Source organism: Agaricus bisporus (genome assembly GCF_000300575.1).
Source record: "Agaricus bisporus var. bisporus H97 unplaced genomic scaffold AGABI2scaffold_3, whole genome shotgun sequence".
In the NCBI taxonomy this organism is placed as follows: Eukaryota; Fungi; Basidiomycota; class Agaricomycetes; order Agaricales; family Agaricaceae; genus Agaricus; species Agaricus bisporus.
In genome coordinates, this window is record NW_006267366.1 from 2,190,131 (window position 1) to 2,212,765 (window position 22,635).

The 22,635-nt window shown below is 47.3% G+C and overlaps 6 protein-coding genes across 6 annotated transcripts; 2 read left to right on the forward strand and 4 right to left on the reverse strand.

Annotated features, from left to right (window-relative positions):
* Positions 1-63: 63 nt before the first annotated feature.
* On the forward strand, positions 64-1,643 carry AGABI2DRAFT_191514 (hypothetical protein). Its single transcript, XM_006459541.1, has 2 exons — positions 64-808; positions 866-1,643. Exons 1-2 carry the CDS (start codon positions 202-204, stop codon positions 1,480-1,482), a joined length of 1,224 nt encoding a protein of 407 aa, XP_006459604.1. The 5' UTR covers positions 64-201; the 3' UTR covers positions 1,483-1,643.
* Positions 1,644-5,966, reverse strand: AGABI2DRAFT_177482 (hypothetical protein). The gene is made up of 6 exons (XM_006459542.1): positions 5,015-5,966; positions 4,554-4,758; positions 2,591-4,483; positions 2,394-2,446; positions 1,971-2,343; positions 1,644-1,916 (listed from the first exon to the last, which is right to left on the reverse strand). The coding sequence occupies exons 1-6, from the start codon at positions 5,821-5,823 to the stop codon at positions 1,665-1,667; spliced, it is 3,585 nt and encodes a 1,194-aa protein (XP_006459605.1). The 5' UTR covers positions 5,824-5,966; the 3' UTR covers positions 1,644-1,664.
* Positions 5,967-8,804: 2,838 nt separating this feature from the next.
* AGABI2DRAFT_184227 (hypothetical protein) lies at positions 8,805-11,381 on the forward strand. The gene is made up of 6 exons (XM_006459543.1): positions 8,805-8,848; positions 8,904-9,061; positions 9,121-9,220; positions 9,280-9,664; positions 9,716-10,143; positions 10,203-11,381. The coding sequence occupies exons 2-6, from the start codon at positions 8,985-8,987 to the stop codon at positions 11,202-11,204; spliced, it is 1,992 nt and encodes a 663-aa protein (XP_006459606.1). The 5' UTR covers positions 8,805-8,848; positions 8,904-8,984; the 3' UTR covers positions 11,205-11,381.
* Positions 11,382-14,923: 3,542 nt separating this feature from the next.
* Positions 14,924-17,466, reverse strand: AGABI2DRAFT_177485 (hypothetical protein; the record flags this gene model as incomplete). Its single annotated transcript, XM_006459544.1, has 5 exons — positions 14,924-16,012; positions 16,065-16,585; positions 16,639-16,707; positions 16,754-17,007; positions 17,108-17,466. The coding sequence occupies 5 exons, from the start codon at positions 17,464-17,466 to the stop codon at positions 14,924-14,926; spliced, it is 2,292 nt and encodes a 763-aa protein (XP_006459607.1).
* Positions 17,467-18,508: 1,042 nt separating this feature from the next.
* On the reverse strand, positions 18,509-19,324 carry AGABI2DRAFT_116569 (hypothetical protein; the record flags this gene model as incomplete). Its single annotated transcript, XM_006459545.1, has 4 exons — positions 18,509-18,531; positions 18,579-18,851; positions 18,961-19,107; positions 19,171-19,324. 4 exons carry the CDS (start codon positions 19,322-19,324, stop codon positions 18,509-18,511), a joined length of 597 nt encoding a protein of 198 aa, XP_006459608.1.
* Positions 19,325-19,689: 365 nt separating this feature from the next.
* Positions 19,690-22,182, reverse strand: AGABI2DRAFT_191518 (hypothetical protein). The gene is made up of 5 exons (XM_006459546.1): positions 22,043-22,182; positions 21,662-21,991; positions 21,552-21,614; positions 20,984-21,504; positions 19,690-20,917 (listed from the first exon to the last, which is right to left on the reverse strand). Exons 1-5 carry the CDS (start codon positions 22,167-22,169, stop codon positions 19,826-19,828), a joined length of 2,133 nt encoding a protein of 710 aa, XP_006459609.1. The 5' UTR covers positions 22,170-22,182; the 3' UTR covers positions 19,690-19,825.
* Positions 22,183-22,635: the final 453 nt, after the last annotated feature.

Consider the following 22,635-nt stretch of genomic DNA (forward strand, 5'->3'; position numbering starts at 1 on the left):
AGGACTGCAATGCTGCTGGCCCTGGTTCGCCGCCTCCTCGCCGTCGTCCGTGCGTTGTTGTCCCTGCCAACCTACGCCCATCTCCCGCTCAACCCACCGACACTCCCCCGCTCGCCGCCCGACACCGGAGACCCCGAGGCCCAGCGCGGCCACCCGCATGCCCCGCCATCACCGGCCGCCGATCACTTTCTTCCTGCCTCCATGGGCCGCGATGCCGACGAACTCGCCCGGTTGCATGAGCGCAATCGCCTGCTAGAGCGCTCTCTCCGCGATGCTCGGGATTCTCTCAAACTGAAAGACGCAGAGCTCGATCGTCTCAGAGAGCGCAAGTCGACAACGACCAGCCTTGCTCGACCCCGCCGTCGCTCATCTTCTGTTGCTACCCATTCCGACACTTCCTCTTCTGTCGTGGACGAAGAACTTGCCCGCGCACGTACCGCCGACGCTTATCTCACCCGTACCGACAATTGGTCTGGCGCTCAAATTCTTCAAGCCGTCCACGACATCAACTCTGAGATTTTACAATTTGCTGCTGGAGCAACCGAAGCTTTCACGTTTGACCGTAATGCTCGTCCTTCCTCTTCCCGTGCTATCCAAGCCATGCACGACACTTCTGCTCGTCTCGGTTCTAGTTTAGCACGTATCCTCGCTAATCGAGATCATTCCCAAGACCCCATTCTCGTCCAACTTGCTTTGCAAGGCTGTCTTACCATCTGCATCACACGCGCCTTGTCCACCTTTTGCGTCGGCTTTCCCTCGAAATCAGATTCCCTCTTACACCAAATCTACCATCGCATGGCACTCGCAGGTAAAACCAGTCTTTCTTTCCCTCACAGAAAAAATATCTAAAAAAATAAATTACCAGAACCTCAACCCACATCCTCCAAATGGCGTTCCCTAACTCACCAACACATCCACGCCATGTATCCCACCCTCATCGAATACTCCACCACCGAACTCACAGACACCATCTTCCGATGGTCCTCCGACATCCTCCTCATCTCCGGTTGCATATCCTACACCCCCTCCTCATCCACCCCCTCCCTCTCCTCCTCCTCCTCCTCATCCTCCTCAACCACAACCACCACCGCCCTCCGATCCCGTTTCACAGACCACATCCGTCGATTATCCAAATCCGTCATCAAACTCTCCAAAGTCCTTCGTGAAGAAATCCTCTCTACCTCATTCGAATTATTAGCCGTCGATCCTACCAATCATCCCCCCTCAACACCCACCACCACCTCTGCAGGAGGAGGAGGAGGAGGTCCATTATTCCACGACCGCACCATGATCGACGCCTTTAGCGACTACGGCCAATCCCGAGGCTCAGTCCTAGCCACAACCGAACTCGGTCTCCGCTGCGTCACAAGAATGGGTACCCGTGAAGCCGTCGCCAGTGAAGAAGAAGTCTTATTAGAACAACGCGTCTTGTTAATGCCCAAAGTCGTTTTGGAAAGTGTGCTTGATATTTTGGATCGTTGATGATAATAATATATAACCTATATACCATTATCTTATTTTTTTTGTGTACGAGGATGACTGCGAATGTAAAAAAAAAAAACCAATAGAGTAGCGAAATCACAACAAAAGAAAATACAACTGGAACACCAAAGCACAAATACACAAAAAAAACGACAGCAAGTGATAGCAAAAAAAAAAAAACCTCAATGCAAATATTTTTCATTAAGCGCATGCACCTCCTTTGCAAGATACGGCCAACTCAACATCCTCGACAACTCCCTCTTCAACTTTCCCTCATCCCTCCCCGCCCTATCCTTCGCCAACTTGATCTCCCACCCACACAAATTATACAACAACCTCATATTCGGCTGAATCAAAACCGAAAGCCGTCTCGACCGCACAATCAAATACGCATCCACCAACGGTAAATTCAAATGTTTCATCACATACGCAATCTATCAAACAAGGTCAAAATCGATGAAACTGATAAGAGCCGATGTACTACTCACTGTGACAGTCGCACTCCTCGACACTCCAACCCGACAATGCACAAGAACTTGTCCCCCTTCCTGTCTAGCTTTATCAATCCATTCACAAATCGGCTCCAACTGCGGTTCCAAAGTATCAATCCCATCATCACAAACTCCTTTAATATCCAACACCTTAATCCTCCCCTCCCTCTCCTCAATCCACAACGACCCATGCATACCCGGTCCTTTCGATGTATACTGGGAACTATTCGGTCGATGATAGAGATTAGGTCCCAAATAGCTTATCCCAGGTCCTCCAGACACTCCAGGTGGCACAAGCGCACATTCACCCACAGACACGACATGAGTAATACCCAGCGCATGCAACATATACGCATTCGCCGCATGATTCCTAAACAAAAATTTAATCATCACCAAGGATAATAAACCATGACAACTTACAAGTTTCCCAAATACAAAAACGGTAAAACTCGACTCGGAAAGCTCCCATCAACCTAGGGATCATTAAACCAAGTCTGATGATCACCACTAAACAAACTCGGCAACCACGGACTCGTATTCGCTCTCGGCCGGCTCTTTGCGACTCCCATACTAATAGACTCTCCACCACAACTACCATCCGACGGCAAACTCCCCACCGAAGCCGACATATTCACAGGCTGAGGCTCCACCGTCATACAAACATCTTCTTCAAGCGCCTGCTGCTGCAACGGCGGAGTAACCGTATTCCCCACCTTCTTGAATCCAGGTAAACTCGGTGGTGTCGCAAACGACACACTTTTAGCCGCAGGTCGCCGATGCCCAACACTTCCCATCCCCTCACCCCAACTTCGCGGAGAGGCATTCGCACCAGTATTAGATGCATTCGCCGAAGCCAACAACCCACTCCTTTCCCTCTCCTCTCTCAATCTAGCTTCCATCCTCCGTAAAAGTCCGAGATCATTATGATATACAAAGAAACTTCGTCGCTTAGCAACTTGAAGTTCCAAATATGCCTCGGGTAAACTTAACCCTTTAATAGCCATAAGAAGACACAGAGCCGGCACTGAGGATTCGGTGTATCCATCCGAAGAGTACATTAAAACTTTAAGCGGTCGAGTTGGCCGAGATCGAGGTTTCGGTTTCAATACAGAGGGAATAGGCGACGTGAACGATCGATTACGAGATGGTGCACTAGAAGGCGGAGACGCTGTCTTGGGTGGAGATGAGGAGGTGAGCGGTACGAACGAGGGCATGAAGGAGGCCATAGATGACCAACGCCTAGCAGACCCATTACCGGGAGAGTGGGGCGTCGGTGGCGAAGGGCGGTCTATGCATGGTGGCGACTGGATTGGCCGGAGCCATTTCTCCAGGAAACGGACGACGGGCATAAAAGAGCTCAATGTAGCTTGCGTACTCGCGGGAGAGCTTGGTAAAGTAAGATGGATCACAGCATTCGCATGTGGAGGAGGTCGCGTTGGTATATCCTCTTCGTCAACATTCTCTCCCTGATCAAAGCGTTCTTGCAACTGGCGCTCACATTTCTCGAGCCATAAAAGATCCACCATTGACAGATGTTCTTCAGCAGCTCGAAGGTGCGCAGCACTGGGAAAAGTCGCTAGATCATGACATTCGATACAAATATCATAACCAAACCCTTTTTGAGGATTGTTTGTGTTTCTATAATCGAAAGGGTCGTCTTCGACACTTCCAGACTGGAGCCTTTCAGGGGCCAATGGTACGTCGCCAGAATTTCCCAGAAATATTTGACCGACATGAGGGTCATAGAAAGAGGCAGTGGATGAAATGTCGATATTGATATCGGGTGGTGAAAACGTAAAATTATTGTGTAGGGGGATATGAGGTTGTACTTGCGGTAAGAATTGAAGATGAGGAGGACGTGTCGAACGATATGGATGACGAGACGATGCAGAAGAAAGCGATCTGGGTCTCTGCTGAACGGATGAACCATCATCGGGAGTATTCCAACCAGACGATCCCTCAGGACTAGGAGGTAAAGCCGGGAAAAGGCTAACAATCTCGGATGCCTTTGTCAAATCCCGCATTTCTTCCTTTTCGCGCTGGGCAAAATCGACGGTATTGGGGAATGGTATCGTCAGGCCTTCTTCCTGCTGCTGCCGCTCCTGCGATGGACCATCAACAACCATATCCATTTCTCCAACAGCTGCTTGTTCGCGCTCTCTCGACTCGACTGCCCCCAATTCGACAATATGACCATCAGAACCATCAGTATGCGCCCCGTGACTATTATTGCGGGTACCAAAAAGCCCACCAGAGACAGGCTCCACGCATATGCGCATCATCAGATGAGCCAGTTCCTTCCTCATCCGCTCTTCGGCCGCATCCAAAACAAACACGTTATAATGCAGTAAACCATTTGATCCATCCTCATCCGGCAAGCCAAGAGCTTGGATACGCTCTTTACGTTTGGCTCGAATAGCCTGTGTGAAACGCTGGGCAAGTGTAACAGCTGCCGGTGATGCTCCTTTCGGGGAATAGACGACGATATCGGAAATGGTAGCATAGATGGGCTACAAATAGGGATAACAACAGTTGCATGAGTGATTCTGGATATCCATAGAATGGGAAGCATTTACGTACAACTTGGATACCAAAATTTCTCAAAGATATACCTTCCGGAACTTTGGCTGGTGTGAATTCCCAATCGCAATAACCGCCGTCTCGCTTTATGCGCCGCAAAAGTTCTTTTGGTCGAAATGTGCCAGTCAGTAATGGCGGAGCTGCTGGATCCGTCACCCTAGGTTTGAGATCGGCGGCGGATTGCGTTTGAGCTTTGGAGTCCAGACTAATCGAGACAAAGCGTTAATTCATTTCATTTTCAGTTGCAGTTTATGAAAAGACTAAAGAAACTTCGTCGACAGCTTTGGACTCGTCATCAATGAAGAAGCGTGAACGTGATTGCCCAGCATCACTATGCGCCAAAGCCTCGACCACAAGAAGGCGCAAGCACGAGAGGGATAAACACAACCCTGCAATGTTGCATCGAAAGAGGCCCACGTCGACAGATTTGATGAGAGATTTGCAAAACATTCAATACTCACCCCGGTACAGTGTCAGGGTCTACAGAGCAGGAGGAGAAGGACGTTAAATCCGAATCTGGCGATGTTGAAGAAGAGGTAGAGGTGTCAAAGGAAGAACTAGCGGTACTTGAGGCACTGGTATCAGTGCTCGAAACAGAAGAAGCTAGGGGAATAGAAGTCGCGGTATGGATAGACCGGTGATTTACGGGATGCATGTGTGGTTGATTGTCAAGATCTGGGGAAAGGGTCTTTTCTTTGATGTCTTCGGTGATGATTGGAAGAGTGTCGCCCGCGGAGAGTTGCATAGCGTTCTCATCAGAACCTACGACACCGACACGCACGTCCGAGTGACCGCCTTGGGAATATTCGTCTTCAATCTCATAATCTTCGTCGTCGTCCTCTTCGAAAGACTCGGACCCAGAGGAATACATAGAGCCGTCGGGAGACGAGGCGATAGTCGTAGAAGAAAGATTCTTCCGGCGAAGTATCCGAAGCGTGACCAAGTCAGCGCCTGCCTCGAGATCCTCTTCACAAACGACCCAGATGAGACCTCTGTACTTGGGAATCTTTACTTTTGGATGGTGGGTATCGGTGAATACATGGGTCTCGTGCGCATTAGGTGCAGAGGCGAAAAAGCCATTCTGAGCGTCATTATCACCCTCTAGACCATGCAGAAAAGGGAAAAGGACATGGTCCTGTGGATGCGACAGAATATGGGAGAGATGAAGCTGTGCAAAGTCCTGGGCGGGGAGTAGACGAACAGGGGGGGTGGGCTGGGGGAGACGACTGAGAAAGTCGGAGGAATATGAGACGCCGTGGGCGCCGTTCATGGTAATTTGTGGACGTTTGAGATGACGAGGAGAGGGTGTTTGTCGTTGGGCAAAGTGGTGGAGGAGACGGAAAAGCAGGCAGCTCGAGGGGTTTCACAGCAGCCAAATAAGGCAATTCCAAAACAGCGTCAAATCCCCGCTCAGATCTCGATCCGTTGATGACATGCCTCGTGGCCATCACATGACCAGATCACATTCACCACCCCAGATCTCATCCAGTTGCGGCGCCGCAGTCCAGTCGTCCACGACGTTCAGAACGACGACAAAGCGTTGCTGGTCCACGAAACTCGAATGTCGTCTCCTCATGAAATTGTAAGCCTCGGAATCTCAGCTCTCACGTTGAGCTTCTTGCGCCCCATATACTCTTCTTGTGACGTTCCTGTTCTTCGCATCAGCCATCTGACCTACATTTAAACTTGCATCATCTTTCGATACCCCTTCACTGAAACGCACACGTACATGCCGTCGCTTAGTGTGTCTTTCCCGCCCTCGCAACTTCTTCTTTTGCGAACCCCCACATTCCCAAGAAAGCTTACAAAGGGGCAGTTTCCATTATACGAACCCGCTTTGGCCACCATCATTACTCCAACGACAAATTAGATCTTACACCATTCAATCTCTTTCGACCGGCGACAGTGCGGCACTGGAATGATGGTATGTGTTCGCCCTAGGAGAAGTCAGAGAGAAGCGAATGGTTTGTTAATCTTTATCGCAGTCCCTCGACCATATCTGCGCACACCTGCTGATCGACCTTGAACCCTATTACAACGAGTTGTGGGTCACATCATACTCTATTCAGTTTGGATCTTATTAAAACATGTTCCTTTTCACACACACAGAGTATTTTTACACTGCTGTACCCTTACCGCTCTTTTGGCATCCTAACATTAGAGCAAAAGCGAGGAGCTCCCTTGAGCGAGAACAGCGACAACAGCTTATTTTACAGCTACTTGCGCACCATTTGATTCCGATTGTATCCATAGTAAGGCACCAGCATATCTTCTTTTCAATTGCTTAGTTGTGCCGACTTGTCTCACTTGCGGCTTCTCAAGCGATGTCTCGTTTGCTGGGTTCGGACAAAGTGCTGATGCATGACGCCACAGAACAACCTCTGATCGCGCTAGGCTTTTTCGCATTCCCCTTATCGAACGGACCCGAACATTGACCTATACATTTGTATTACGTTCCCGGGAACAAGTCGAGTGCTGTGTTCCGGGCTCAAGCATGCATAAGGATAATAGTAGGCCACTCGAAGTCACCACAAAAACAAACTATCGACGCAAATCAATTATTCGCTCCAAATCATTATCCACCTCATTCAAATTCTTTGCGACATATTTATCACAACCCCACTCCCTTACTTACCACCCCATTTCCCCCATTTGCAGCTCCTGCCTAATTGCTTCTCGGAGATCTGCGTCATTGAGCCCTCCTGGGGTAGTTTATGTTTACTCGAAAACACGTTAGTCTCTCATATCTCCACTTTTCCTCTCTCCGTTTCTTCTTTTTCCACTCCGGTGGGAAGCGGAGCGATAGTTCCTTGACTATACTGCATTCCGCAGTTCCCAAGTGCGTCCATTATTATTGATACCGTCTTCTCGTTCTAAGTATAGTATTCTCATTGGTGACAAACGGCTATTGAGTGGCTACTCTTATTGATTGGCGACATCCTTCTGATAAGTAACGTCTCCTGAACATGATCACTGTTTCTTCGTCTGGTACTCCGTCGTCAAATTTGCAGGGATAAAAAAGGACGATCCCCGTTGTACACGGGGCCAATGATCACGATGATGTATATGATCGAACACATATGAGACAAAATGTGTTGACGATCATCCTGCGATCATCGAATTTTGGGACAGACTCCAAAATCACCGTAAATAAAATGATCGTATACAGTAAGGTAATATCTCGTCATCATTGGTCCTTGGCCTCATTCAATTGATACACCATGACTGATAGCGATAAACGGCATCCCTGCACTCTTTCAAAATGTTCTAAATTGGCTCTTGGGACACGAAGACATCGCGCTCATCCTTTTCCACAGGGACTCCAGAATGAAGATGACGCGATAGAACATATTCATAGGGAGTGAACCTAACCCAGGAACAAGAATATTGGCATTGGCGTCCCTGACGGAATTAAGTATGCTAAGCCTATGGCCTCGGCCAATATCTTAAGTTTGATGATCGAAAGGCAACCATGCAGCGAAGCACCTAATTCGGATGTCACGGCACCTTCTCGAGACTCTTCGAACAAAGCAATGAATATAAATCTTATTTGAAAGACAATAGAAAATTGATGCGATGATAAGGATGCAGCGTGTTCGCCTCTCTTCGGAAAACGACTTGAACGAACTGTTCCGAAACTGCTGATGCCGGTAAGGCGGCGATTAGTGTCTAAATATTGAACTTTGTAATATTACTCCACGGTTATATCCACAGATCCGTTAGATTCAAATGGAATAATGACGAATTCGAAAGCTTGAGAGCGGCTCCAGAGTGAGGATTCATATGGCGTCAAGTCGACATCATTACCGTCGAGAGGAACCGGCATTACAAACGAATGGAATGAGAGTTCCTGCGAGAGATTCACAGTGCCAAGTCAAGTCGTCTAGGTCAAAGCTCACTCCGAAAAATGATTGACAACCGGATCCTTCAAAATAGCGACGACAAGGTTGCCAAAATGTTCATAGCCTAAAAATGAGCGACAGTATATTATTAATCATAGACGTCCCGAGCAGGGATAAGGGGATAAGAGGGTCAAGGAGATGCAATTATACTTCACCGACCCAGAGTCTGGACACGCCTTCGGGACCTCCGTCAAGTGCCCCAGTACGACGTGATATTAAAGAAGAGCCAACAGATTGAGCTTCCGGTTTTCATGGCGACTCCGGAACTACCACAGCGCGGAGTACGGCTTTCGTTAACCGGAGTACTTTATTTTCCCCGACTAGTCGATGTGCGGCAACCAAGGTACCTTTCAGAAGGAGTCCTCGATATCATGCCGGGTTGTATGGTGACAAGTAAGTCTATATACCGATAGAAGTGCGGTCTTGCTCGCTGAGAATGTCGGGGAAGAAGAATAATTTAGCGGAGACTTGGCACGTGACTGGGCGAGATCAAGTTGCGCCCGACTCTGCGCTTTCTCCTACCACAGCCATGGCAAACGACCCTCCGCTGCTGGCCTCGACGACGCCCACGGCAGTTGTCCCCGCGAACGCGTACATTGGCCATGGGTGGGCAATCATCGTTTACTTCGTCTTGCAGATCCGTACTGAATCTCGGTGTCCGACAGACAGTTGAGGGATCTGGTGATATGCCCTCGCGAACGTGGAATCCTCAATTATGTTCAGGAACAAGCAATCGTCGAGCATAACATCACATCTAATGAATCGGTGCGCGAACCACTGTATTTGTGCTGCCAGCTGAATGATTGCTTACTCGGAATTCCTAGCGAATTCTCGCACCTACGAGTTTCTCTCCGGATACACTTGCTGCCCTCCCCTTGAATTCACATGACACTCTTCTCGCCGCCGGTGGGCAAGAGGCTGAGATCCACCTTTCTTGCCATACGAACAGCGGTCATCACTCAAAGGGATCATCACGCAGTAAACGTTTATGGCAAATGGAACAGAGATTGCCAGGTTCAATCAATAACTCTGTCTTTCTGACCTCACTGAGTCTCACGCGCTCACATCAGAGCGCTGTGGAACCCCGATTGGGTGTTAGTAATAACGACTGTACGGTGCGACTCTATGAGGTTCCAGTTCGTACCCAAAACCAGAAGCGCAATCTCATACCTATTGGTTGTCTACGACTGGATGTACCAATCAACCATTGTACGCGCTCACGTTTAGTCTTCGATAGAATCTCCTGACAAACGAATTTAGCTTCAATTTCTCCCGATGGCCGAACTCTCCTCTCAGTGGGAGATTCTTCCAAAATATACTTCCATCACATGCGCGGTACCGACCCGGTACAATTCGAGCATATCCATAGCCTGCTACTCCCACCACCCGATACCCTCTTATATCCATCATCGCTCGCAGCATCATTCTCCACTGCCTTCTCGCATGATGGAATGAAATTCGCTGTTGCGTCCCAAGAAGGCGTTCTTGCAGTTTGGGATATACGTAGTACGAAACCTATGAAAGTCATTCAGACCGATAAACGCCGAGGAATGTCTGAAGATGGCTACTTGTCGGACGATCCAACGGATTGGATGCGTGGACGGTCAAAAGCGCCCGGTTTCAGTGTTCGCAGTGTCAAGTTTGGCGGCGGCTGTGGCTATGGAAAAGAAGTGATGACCTTTACAGAGGTATGGTGTACTTTTTTTTTTTGCAACGTGTCACCGTGCTGATCCTCAATTGTTTCTAGCACACGTCGTTATTGCACGTCGTTGACGCTCGAACATTTGAAACAGAAGAAATCTTGAAAGTTCCTACAGTTCGTTCAACCGAACCACGTCCGCAACCAAATCGCCAATCCGACGTAGCTCCTTCGCAACTTCAAGATCGGCCATCACAATTTCACCGCCACGTATTCTCTTCTCTGACAGCAACTCCTCGATCTCCTACGACTCACTTAGGATCATCTCCGTCATCGCCTCGTCGGGCATCTTCGGGCACACCACAGCCTCAGATCATTCAAGCTTTGAATGATGCGTTTCGAATCACTACTCCGTCTTACTCCCCACCTTCATCCATCTCCGATTCTACATGGCGTACGTTACGACTAAGTCATATTCGCAATGGTCGTGAAGGCGGCATCAATGGTGGTTCTGGCGGTGCTAGTGGCAACGCTAGTACCATTAATTATGAGGACATTGTTGTCATCCCGTCTTTGGGTGATAGGAATCTTGAATCTGAAGTTCATGCACTGTTGAATCCGCGAAATAACAATAATCGGGAATACAGAGAGGAGGAAGAGGAGGAAGAGGAAGAACGAGGTCCGGATGGAGATAGGAATACTGGTTCTAGTCATGCTGATTATGACTATCGTGCTCCAGTGTCAAGGTCGACTAGTACATTGGCAAGGCAAGGAGACGATATGGAAGTCGATGAACTTGAATCGGATTGTCTATCTTCTCGTACTCCTTCTCGAAGTACTTCTCCCGTTCCTCCGCAAACTACATCATCTCAAGATCGACACACGCCAAATTCAACTGCTATTTCTACCACCTCTGGTCAGCGTTATCGAACGAGGCAAGAAAACAAACCTCTAGCAACGGAAATATCGTATAGGGATGATTTGGATATCGCTGGAACGTGTTTTGATCCTTCTGGTGGACGTATCTATGTTGCTACAAAGGAGAGTTTGGTGGAATGGTCTTTGAGAGATGCGGATAAGAGGTGGTGGACTGAAAGAAGTTGGCGGTAGTTCTGTGAACGTGCCTCTCTTTTTATCTTCCTATGTGTGTAAAAGAAGATGATGGGGAAGCAGTCAACCCCGTTCACCTTATGCGTCTTGAGTCTCGAATACTTTCGATATCTCGTATTCCCTCCTCTTTCTTTTGCTTTCCTGTACTTGCTTCTCTGTTTCTTTTTTTCTTGTTTAATCCTACTTATACTCTTCTCTTTAAGGAGTATTGTTGTAATGTTTTGGCGTTTCATGTCTGTAGTAGTATATAAATATCTTGTTGTTCTCTTGTTTTCCCCTTATCTTGTTGATCATGAGATGTCTAAATAGTTCTATTCATGTTGCATGATGTATGATATTTCATGTCACTAAGTTGTTGATGCTAGCTTTGCACAAAGGTACAACCAAATGACGCACAAATTGTCTAGAGTCAAGCGAACACTCTGAATTATTCCAGGCTTGTAGGACATTATATTTGACCACACCACTATCAGTTTAATTAATAACGAGGGACTGACCAGTTCTGATACAAATTGGCCAGCATGCTGGTATCATGAGCGGGTAGGATGGGAGAGTGTGGTGCTGCACCATCAGGCCAAGCAAGAGACGGGGACAACATAATAGGATATAAAGCGAAAGGAGGGTCTGCAAGATCATCCAATTTCTTCCATGCCTTCTTCACTTTAGTCTGCTCATCCGAGGTAAGCTGCGCGTAGCGGGAGGGAACGTCCGAGGGATCATTTGCTCGTGAGACCAGCATCTTCAATGCCTCATCCACTTCGATCTGTTCCTCTGCTGTGAGCTTCAAGGTATCCGCCAATCGGGCCCACGTCTTCTTTATGTCCGCTTGTTGTACTGGGGAAAGGCCCTTGATATCGTACCGGCCCGCCCAGTCGAAATCAATAAGCTTGACTTCTTCATTTGCATCAAACATAACATTCGGTTCCCGTAAATCACCAAACACGTATCCATTCAATCGTAATTTCTCGAGTACGGCCGCAATTTTGTCACGGCTTTGCACCAAGTCGTCAAGATGGGACTTCGCCGGCGTAATATACTCCATTACAACCATCTTCATTTCCGGTGCCGCAGCGGGACCCAACCCTTGGTATCCACCATTCATCGGTCTCTGATAAGCAGGTGCCGACTCAAAGGCATCGTAGATCGTCTTCTCCGGAAGTGGCCCGTAATAGAGAAGTTGCGGAGCGTGGCCCTCTTCAGCCAGGAATTGATGCACCTCGGCACCATATCGATCGACGAACTTGACCACGACCTTTTCCCCTGTACCTTTGATCTTGGCTAGATAGGTGACGCATCTCATATCTCTTTCGAGGCGACCCAGATATTCAAATATAACAAGATCACCATCACTGCTGACGAAGGAATTGGGATACGGGAAATGACGTGGGTGAGAATCGCCTTTGACACTGAAATTTGGAATTTTCTTGGTGGTCACAACGAACTCATAATAACTTTCCAGGTTTCGAAGGCTGTTCCTCAGTGCAAGCAGGACTTTTGCGACTTGATATACTCGATGTTCTTCGTGAGTTGTCCCAAAACCGATCCACATCATATCCGTAAGCCTCTGAACGATAAATCTGTTGATGAAAACGCCACCAAGAACGCAGAGCCAGGGGCCACCCCCTGCTAGCATGAATACCGGGCAGCAGCACTTGTCGACGATTGATTTTGACTATAATGGCGTGGATAGGGTGATTCGTAGCGGATAGCACGGGAAACTCTTACCTTGCGTTCCCCCAACATATTCCTCATTAAGTCACCGGCCAGAATGGTTGGGTCGTACCCTCCTTCACCAAGGGTAGGTCTGAACTCCGCTATGACCATCGGAATCTGAGCATTGTAGTGGTTGAACGTGATGACACCGTCGGCCTCGTAGTTACTTTCCACAGGTATGTCCCACTCAAGGAGTTTTCGAAGACAATGCTGTAAATCTTTGTTAGAACCCAGTTCACTATTGCTCATGTCGCATGATCTGGCCATAAATTTCCGTATGCTCGTCAGAAAATTAGAATCGGGTGTAACGGAAGGGTCGTTTGAGTCGCGCGTGAATTGCCAAAAGATAGGGTGATAGATATGTACAGGAGGAGCAACAGTATTGGGGGAGGATTTGCTTGGTGCGTAGAGACCGTCATAGATGATATCGTGGTCAACACTGTGGTCCTTCCCATACCCAGCAGACGTTGAATTCGAAGAGGGAGGTTTGATGCCGCGAATTCTCGAATAAGTTTTTTCGAAATCTTAGAATATATGAGTGCTTTGGTTGGACTCTGAAAGATCATCACGTACCCGAATTCAGATTATCATCGGAGGGCAGAGGAGATGCATCGTCCTCTCCTTCTCCGTCTTCACCCTTGCCTACATTCAAATGAGCAACAGCCCCTGCAATGGAAGGCGGGTCGCACCTGGCACCTGAACAAGCAACACCTCATCTTCAGAAATATCAAGGTCTGCTATCGATATCCCCTGACGAAGCGCGATAGCTTTGGAATTGTCATTGAAGTCGATCTCATCGATAGTTCTTGTCAGGTCGATTAACGTTGCGTCGCTTCGCAGTTTCGAGACGATGGACCTCCATACGACGAGTGTGTCGTGGTTTAAATGTCCTATGGTTTCTGGAGAACCTTCCTGTGCGCTTTTCGCCAAGTCCTTGATCGAGCGAGCGACCGTTGCCGTAGGTCCCCTGATGGGCCTCATCTCATGATCAACGGTGAAGTACCAGACTCTACGAGCCACTGACGCGGAAATAGTTAAATAGGATGGGAAGACAAGAAGAAAAATACGCGCCAGTAGCCTCAACAAACAGCGTCTCGTTGTCCAACACTCGAAGGTCTTGTAGACTCGATCTCGTAGAAGGTTTGCGAACTTGTTTGTTCTTGAAATAAGCTTCTACTTTTGTTTTCAACCCGTCCATATCTCTATCAATGAATGACATTTCCGGATTTGTGCATCGCCATACATCAATACGACTGAAAGAATCAGGAGCACAAGTTGCAGCTAGATATTCCCTAATTTTGGATTCCAAGAGTATTATGGTGGAGCTCTCCGGCAAATCCACAGAGAATAGACGATCGTAAATCGGTCTGTGTTTCGCGTTGATCAAAATGAACCAAATAGTAACGTTGGGGTCAGTAGAAGTCATACTGAAGTAGCAATGAAAGGAAAACGCGCGTGGACGCTTGAAAACATTTATGCATTGCTTAATAAGCAGACTACTAACCACCGAAGTCCCTGAATGTCTGGCATGCATTCATATATTTGTCCAAGTAACGTCCTGAAAGAAATGGCTGCGTTTCCTGCTGCCAGTATTAGCAGTGGCTGCATTTAAATGTCACAAAATCCGTCAATACTTAAGAGGCGGGTACGTCACGTCAAATAGTTTTCCGACAATCAATAACCTCTAATGTCATTTGGATCCGCTAGCATTTCGCCATGACGCAGGAGACTGAAGCTGAACCTGTCGGAAAATCGACAAAAACAGGTACAACGGATTTCATACTGACACACAATCAAAAGAAAGTACAAACCAAGCCCACAAGAATCACCTACAATTAAGCAGCTACTAAACGTGCCCTTGCTACTTGCCAATTGTTCAACGTTCAGTGGTCTCGCAGAAGATCATGGAAAGTATTATTAATGCAAAAGCGGGAAACTTCGACGTTTGTCTCCAGGTCGTACAGGACATTATATGCACCAATTTATCACCACCACTATCAGTTCTATTAGTAACTATAGACCAGCCAATGCCGATACAACTTGTTCAGCATTTTGGTATCATGAGCGGGTAAAATGGGAGAGCGTGGTGCTACACCATCAGGCCAGGGAAGAGTTGGGGATATCATAATAGGATATAAAGCGAAAGGGGTATCTGCAAAGTCATCCAATTGCTCATCCACTTCGATCTGTTCCTCTGCTGTGGGCTTCAAGGTATCCGCCAACCGGGTCCATGTCGCCTTTATGTCCGCTTGTTGCACCGGAGAAAGGTCCTTGATATCGTACCGGCCCGCCCAGTCGAAATCAATCAACTTGACTTCTTCATTTGCATCAAACATAACATTCGGTTCTCGTAAATCACCAAACACGTATCCATTCGATCGCAATTTCTCGAGTACGGCCGCAATTTTGTCACGGCTTTGCACCAAGTCGCCAAGATGGGGCTTCGACCACGTAATATACTCCATTACAACCATCTTCATTTCTGGCGCCGCAGCGAGACCCAGCCTTTGATGTCCTGCATTCATTAGTTTTTGAGTACCAGGTATAGATTCAGAGGAATCGTAGATCGTCTTCTCTGGGAGTGGTCCGTAATAGAAAAGTTGCGGAGCGTGGCCCTTCTCAGCCAGAAATTGATGTACCTCTGCGCCATATCGCTCGACGAACTTGACCACGACCTTTTTCCCCGTGCCTTTGATCCTTGCTAGGTAGATGACGCATCTCATATCTCTTTCGAGGCGACCCAGATATTCAAATACGACAAGATTACCATCATTGCTGACGAAGGAATTGGGATACGGGAAATGGCGTGGGTGAGAATCGCCTTTGACATTGAAATTTGGAATTTTCTTGGTGGTCACAACGAACTCATAATAGTTTTCCAGGTTTCGAAGGCTGTTCCTCAGTGCAAGCAGAACTTTTGCGACTTGATATACTCGATGTTCTTCGTGAGTTGTCCCGAAACCGATCCACATCATATCCGTAAGCCTCTGAACGACGAATCTGTTGATGAAAACGCCACCAAGAACGCAGAGCCAGGGACCACCCCCTGCTAGCATGAATATCGGGCAGCAGCACTTGTCGACGATTGACTTTGACTATAAAGGTGTGGATAGGGTGGTTCGCAGCGGATAGCACCGAAACTCTTACCTTGCGTTCCCCTAACATATTCCTCATCAAGTTACCGGCCAGAATGGTTGGGTCGTACCCTCCTTCACCAAGGGTACGTCTAAACTCCGCTAAGACCATCGGAATCTGAACATTGTAGCGATCGAACATGATGGCACCGTCGGGTTTGATTTCATCTTCGTTACTTTCCACAGGCATGTAACATTGAAGGAGTGTTTTAAGATGTTTCCGTAAACTCTTATTAGAAGTCAGTTTGCCACTGCTCACTTCACACGAACCGTGCATGAAGTCGCGTACGCTCGCCAGAAAATCAGAATCAGGTACAAGGGAAGGGTCGTTCGCGTCACGGGTGAATTGCCAAAAGATAGGGTGATAGATATGAACGGGAGGAGCAACAGTATCGGGGGCGGACTCGCTTGGCGCATAGAGGCCATCATAGATTATATCGCGGTCAACACTCTGATTCTTCATATACCCGCCAGACTTTGAAATAGTAGAAGGTGATTTGGTGTTACGAATTCCCTTATAGGTTTTCTCATATTCTTGATAAGGATGAGATGAGGATTGGCTCGAAGTCTGAAGGATTATCACGTACCCAAATTTAGATTCTCATTAGAGGGCAGAGGTAAGAAATCATCCTCTCCTTCCTCATCTTCATCACTGCCTACATTCAAATGAGCAGCGGCTTTGCTACAAATGGCGAATCGCACCTTTCATTTGAACAAGGAACACCTCATCGGGATCAAAGTCTGTCACTAACGTGTCATCGGAAAGCATGGTCGCTTGCTCTGGGCTGCCGAAGTCAATGTCGTCGATCATTTCTGTCAACTTATCCTGCGTTGCTTCGGTCGGTATCTTCTTGAGCATGGATCTCCATACGACAGGCTGCCCGTGTTTCCGATTCACCTCAGCCTTCTCGATCAATTCGTCGATCGTCCTGGCGACGACTGACGAAACGCTCAAGCTGATGAGTCTCATTTCATGATCAACGACAAGGTATAAAACTCTACGAGCCACTGACACAGAAACATGTTAAATAGGATACAAAGACAAGAAGAAAACACGTGCCAGTCGTCTCAACAAGCAAGGTCTCGCTGTCCAGCAATTGAAGGTCTTCCATCTTCGATCTCACCGACGGTTTTCTAACTTGTTTGCCCATGAAACAGGCTTTCACTTCCGTTTCCAAAGTATCCATGTCTCCCTCAGTAAATGACTTTGTCGGATCAGTGCATCGCCATATATCAATACGGTTGAAAGTATCAGGAGCACGATGTCGGGCTAGATATTCTTCAATTTTGGATTCCAATTCTGTTATGGTGGCGTTCTTGGGCAGCTTTACGCCAAATAGACGATCATAGATAGGCCTGTAATTTGTGTTGATGGGGATAAACCAAGCAGTAACGTCGTCGTCGGTGGAAGTCATAGTGGCAAAGTTTGAATAGGCAAATAAGAGACTATTAGGTTGCATGCAAACACGCCAAACAGGCTTGCTTAAATAAGGACCACCAACCAACTCATGTGACTGTGACTCGACACTTAGGTAATCTATACTACTGTACGTGCACGACCTTATGTTCACTGTCAATAATTATGTAATGACAGCTGTCACTTAGATCTTAGTTCACGGCGCGTGAAAAATGTTGACATGATGTTCACATTTCCTTTTTGGGATTTAGGACTTCCTTTTTAGGTTATGTGTTTCTCTTTTAGGATATGTTCTGGTTGATGGGGGTGTTCACACCCCCTGTTGACTGTTGACATGAACTAAAATTAGTTCATAAAAAGCCTTGTTGACTGTTGACGTGAACATAAGGTCGTGCGCGTACAGTAATGCGTTTTGGGTCGCAGATCATTGAGTGTTGAGGGACTATGTACATATGTATACAATAGTATGTACGTACTTTCACATCCTTGATGATGGGAAATCCGAAGTGACCGAGGTTAGGGATTTTCGAATTGAAACAAACTGAAATCAAAGCCACCTCACCCCGACGGCAACACCCTGCAACACCACGCCATTAAATAATTACCCATTGTACCATGAACCTGATTGCTTTTCTATTGTTCCCTGCATATGGCCTTCAACCATGCTCCTCCGGCGCCATTACCATCAATTACCATAATCATTAGCACCCAAATCAAAAGAACCCGAAACATATGGCCCTGTATATGGCATTACTCCATATATATATAAAACACCGAAATAAACCGAGGAACAACCCACCAATCAGAGCTTGCAACTACCAACCGAAAGAAACCACAAAGAAGAGGGGGGGGGAGGGACGGCACGAAAGATAAGGGTATGTTTTAAAGGAGCGAAAAAAGCGGATAAGAGAGAGTGCGCGTCATATGTTGTCGGTGAGCATATGCGTAAGGGGAAGGAGGGAAGAGTTAAAACCATATATACATGAAAACGTACCCTAATTCAGATTCTCATCGGAAAGCAGAGGTAATACGTTATCGTCTCATTCTCCATCTTCATCATCACCTGTATTAAAATGAGCAACGGTCTCTGAAACAGAAGGCGGATCGTACCTGGCACCTGAACAAGCAACACTTCATCATAAGAAAGGTCAAGGTCAGTTACCAGTGTCCCCTGAAATAGTGCGACAGCCATGAAATCGTCATCAAAGTCGATCTCATCGATGATGCTTGTCAGATATTTTAGCGGTGCGTTGCGTAGTTTCAAGAACTTGGTAGACCTCCAGACGGTAAGTGCTTCGTGTTTTACATGTCCTGTATGATTTGGCGAGCCTTCCTTTGCGCTCTTCGCCAAATCCTCTATCGATTGAACGATGGCTGTCACTTCTGGTAGGTCTCATCTCGTGATCAACGGTAAGATACCAGACTGGACTAGCCACTGATGTAAATACATATCAAGTAATGTCAAAGCCTAGGAGGAGAGTAAAAGATATACCAGTGGCCTCTACAAACAAGGTCTCGCTCTCCAGTAACTGAAGTTCTTGTATCTTCATTCTCTGGACCAGTTTGCGAATTTTATTGACCCTGAAACGCTCTTTGACTTCCGTTTCCAGAGCTTTCCGATTGCCCTCAGTGAATGTTTCTGTCAGATCAGTGCATCGCCATCATGATATCGCGAAGTGGGAGAAGGAATCAGAGGCGCAACTTCGAGCTAGATATTGCAAAATGTTGGATTCCAAGCGCGGCGCTATGGTGGCATCCTTTGGCAGATCCACACAGAACGACTGATCATAGACAGGCCTGTGATGTGAGTTGACCAGGATTAACCAAACAGGGATATCGGCGCCGGTGAAAGTCATGGCGAAGTAGTACTAATTAATTATAACTACAAGTGAGAGCGAAATTTGTGAAATGGACGTGGTTTTACTTATACTTAGTAAACAAACCAACCACAAATCCGTATTAGGATCTATTTATTATCCATGCATAGTTATGAAAAAAATTTTTATCGAACCCCATACCGCCATTCAAATCATTAAAGACCGAAACAAAAACGAAGAATAACTCATCTATCAAAACTTACGACTATCAACCGAAAGAAGCCATACGCTCGTCAGGCAAAGGAATGTACTCAATGAGAGGCGGGAGTCGCGTCAACTAGTTTTCCCACAACTCAATCATCAAGCAGCTAGCAAACGTGCCATCGCTATTTGCCGATTGTCGGTGATTCCCACAGAAGATCATGGAAAGTATTATTATTAAGTCAAAAGCAGGCAGCTGTTTAATTTGTGTACTTCGACGTTTGTCTCCAGGTTGTACAGGACATTATATGCACCGATGTATCGCCACTATCAGTTCAATTAGCAACTAGAGACCGGCCAGCGCTGATACAAGTTTTCCAGCATTTTGATATCATGAGCGGGTAAAATGGGAAAGTGTGGTGCTGCACCATCAGGCCAGGGAAGAGTTGGGGATATCGAAATAGGATATAAAGCGAAAGGGGTATCTGCAAAGTCATCCAATTGCTCATCCACTTCGATCTGTTCCTCTGCTGTGGGCTTCAAGGTATCCGCCAATCGGGCCCACGTCTTCTTTATGTCCGCTTGTTGCGCCGGGGAAAGGTCCTTGATATCGTACCGGCCCGCCCAGTCGAAATCAATCAGCTTGACTTCGTCATTTGCATCAAACATAACATTCGGTTCCCGTAAATCGCCAAACACGTATCCATTCGATCGCAATTTCTCGAGTACGGCCGCAATTTTGTCACGACTTTTCTTCAAGTTGTCAAGATGGGGCTTCGCCGGCGTGATATACTCCATTACAACCATCTTCATTTCTGGTGCTGCAGCGGGACCCAGCCCTTGATATCCACCATTCATCGGTCTCTGATAAGCAGGGGCCAACTCAGAGGAATCATAAATCGTCTTCTCCGGGAGCGGCCCGTAATAGAGAAGTTGCGGAGCGTGGCCCTTCTCAGCCAGGAATTGATGCACCTCGGCGCCATATCGATCGACGAACTTGACCACGACCATTCTCCCTGTGCCTTTGATTTTGGCTAGGTAGGTGACACATCTCATGTCTCTTTCGAGGCGACCCGAATATTCAAATACGACAAGGGTGCCATCACCGCCAACGTAGGAATGAGGGTACGGAAAATGACGGGGGTGAGGATCCTTCTTCTTGGCATCAAAATCTGGAATTTTGTCGGTGGTTGCAACGAATTCATAAAAGTGGTTCAAGTCTTGAAGGCTATTCCTGAGTGCTAGCAAAACCTTCGCTACTTGGTACACTCGATGGTCTTCGTGAGTTGTCCCAAGACCGATCCACATCATATCTGTAAGCCTTTGAACGATAAATCTGTTGATAAAAACACCACCAAGAACGCAGAGCCAGGGGCCACCCCCTGCTAGCATGAATACCGGGCAGCAGCACTTGTCAACAATCGCCTTTGACTATGAGAAGGCGCCGAAAAAATGATTTAGCAACAGATTACAGCCTGGTTGTACAGGAGCACATACCTCGTCCTCCCCCAGCTTTTTCCTCATTGAGTTACCTGCCTGGATGGACGCATCGCACCCGCCCTCACCAAGTGAGCGTTTGAACTCGGCTATGACCATTGGAGTCCGGACGTCGGGATTACTGAACATAATCACACCGTCGGATCTGGTATCCTTTTTGTTACTTTCCATAGGCATGTGCCATTGAAGGAGCTTTTTAAGATGTCTCCGTAATTCATGATTCAAATCCAATTCGTCGCTGCTCACTTTGCACGCACCGTGCATAAAGTCGCGTACGCTCAACAGAAAATCAGGATCGGGTACAAGAGAACGGTCGTTTGCGTCACGGGTGAATTGCCAAAAGATAGGGTGATAGATATGGACGGGAGGAGCAACAGTATCGGGGGCGGACTTGAATGGCGCATAGAGGCCATCATAGATTATATCGCGGTCAACGTTCTGATTCTTCCCATACCCGCCAGACTTTGACAGTGCAGAAGGTGCTTTGGTGTTGCAAATTTCCTTATAGGTTTTCTCATAATCTTGATAAGGATGAGGAGTGGGTTGAAGTCTGAAGTGTCATACGTACCCAGATTTAGATTCTCATCGGAAAGGAGAGGTAATACGCTATCGCCTCGTTCTCCATCTCCCTCTGTATTGAAATGAGTAGCGGTCTCTGAAACGGAAGGCGGATCGTACCTGGCACCTGAACAAGCAACACTTCATCGTGGAAAAGGTCAAGGTCAGTTACCAGTGTCCCCTGAAATAGTGCGACAGCCTTGAAATCGTCATCAAAGTCGATCTCATCGATGATGCTTGTCAAATCGTTTAGCGGTGCATTGCGTAGTTCCAAGAAGGTAGACCTCCAGACGGTAAGTGCTTCGTGTGTTACATGTCCTGTATGATTTGGCGAGCCTTCCTTTGCGCTTTTCGCCAAATCCTCTATCGATCGAACGATGGCTGTCACAGCTGCATTTCTGATGGGTCTCATCTCATGATCAACGGTAAGATACCAGACTGGACGACCCACTGACGCAGAAACATGTTAGATAGGATACTAGACAAGAAGAAAACACATGCCAGTCATCTCAACAAGTAGGGCCTCGCTGTCCGGCAAATGGAGGTCTTGCATCTTCGATCTCACCGACGGTTTTCGTACTTGTTTGTCCATGAAACAGGCTTTCACTTCCGTTTCCAAAGTATCCATGTCTCCCTCGGTGAATGACTTTGTCGGGTCAGTGCATCGCCATACAGTGAGTTGACTGAAGGTGTTCGGTGTGCAACGTCGAGTTAGATCTTCTAGCATTTTGAGCTCCAAGTCTCTTATGGTGGCGTTCCTTGGCAAATACACGGCAAATGGACAATCATAGATAGGTCTGTGATTTGCGGTGATGGGTAGAAACCAAACAGTAACGTTGTCGTCGGTGGAAGTCATGGGCGAAGTTTGAATAGGAAGGAAAGAGACTGGAAAGAGACTATTAGGTCGCTTGCAAACACAACAAACAGGCTTGCTTAAATAAGGACCAACAACCAACTCTTGTGGCTGTGACTTGACACTTAGGTAATCTACTCTGATAATGCGTTTTGGTGCGTTTCGCACGCTTGCTGCAGAGGCGAGTGGCAACGTGGTGATTATCATTGAGGGACTTCTTTCACATCTTTTGATGATGGGA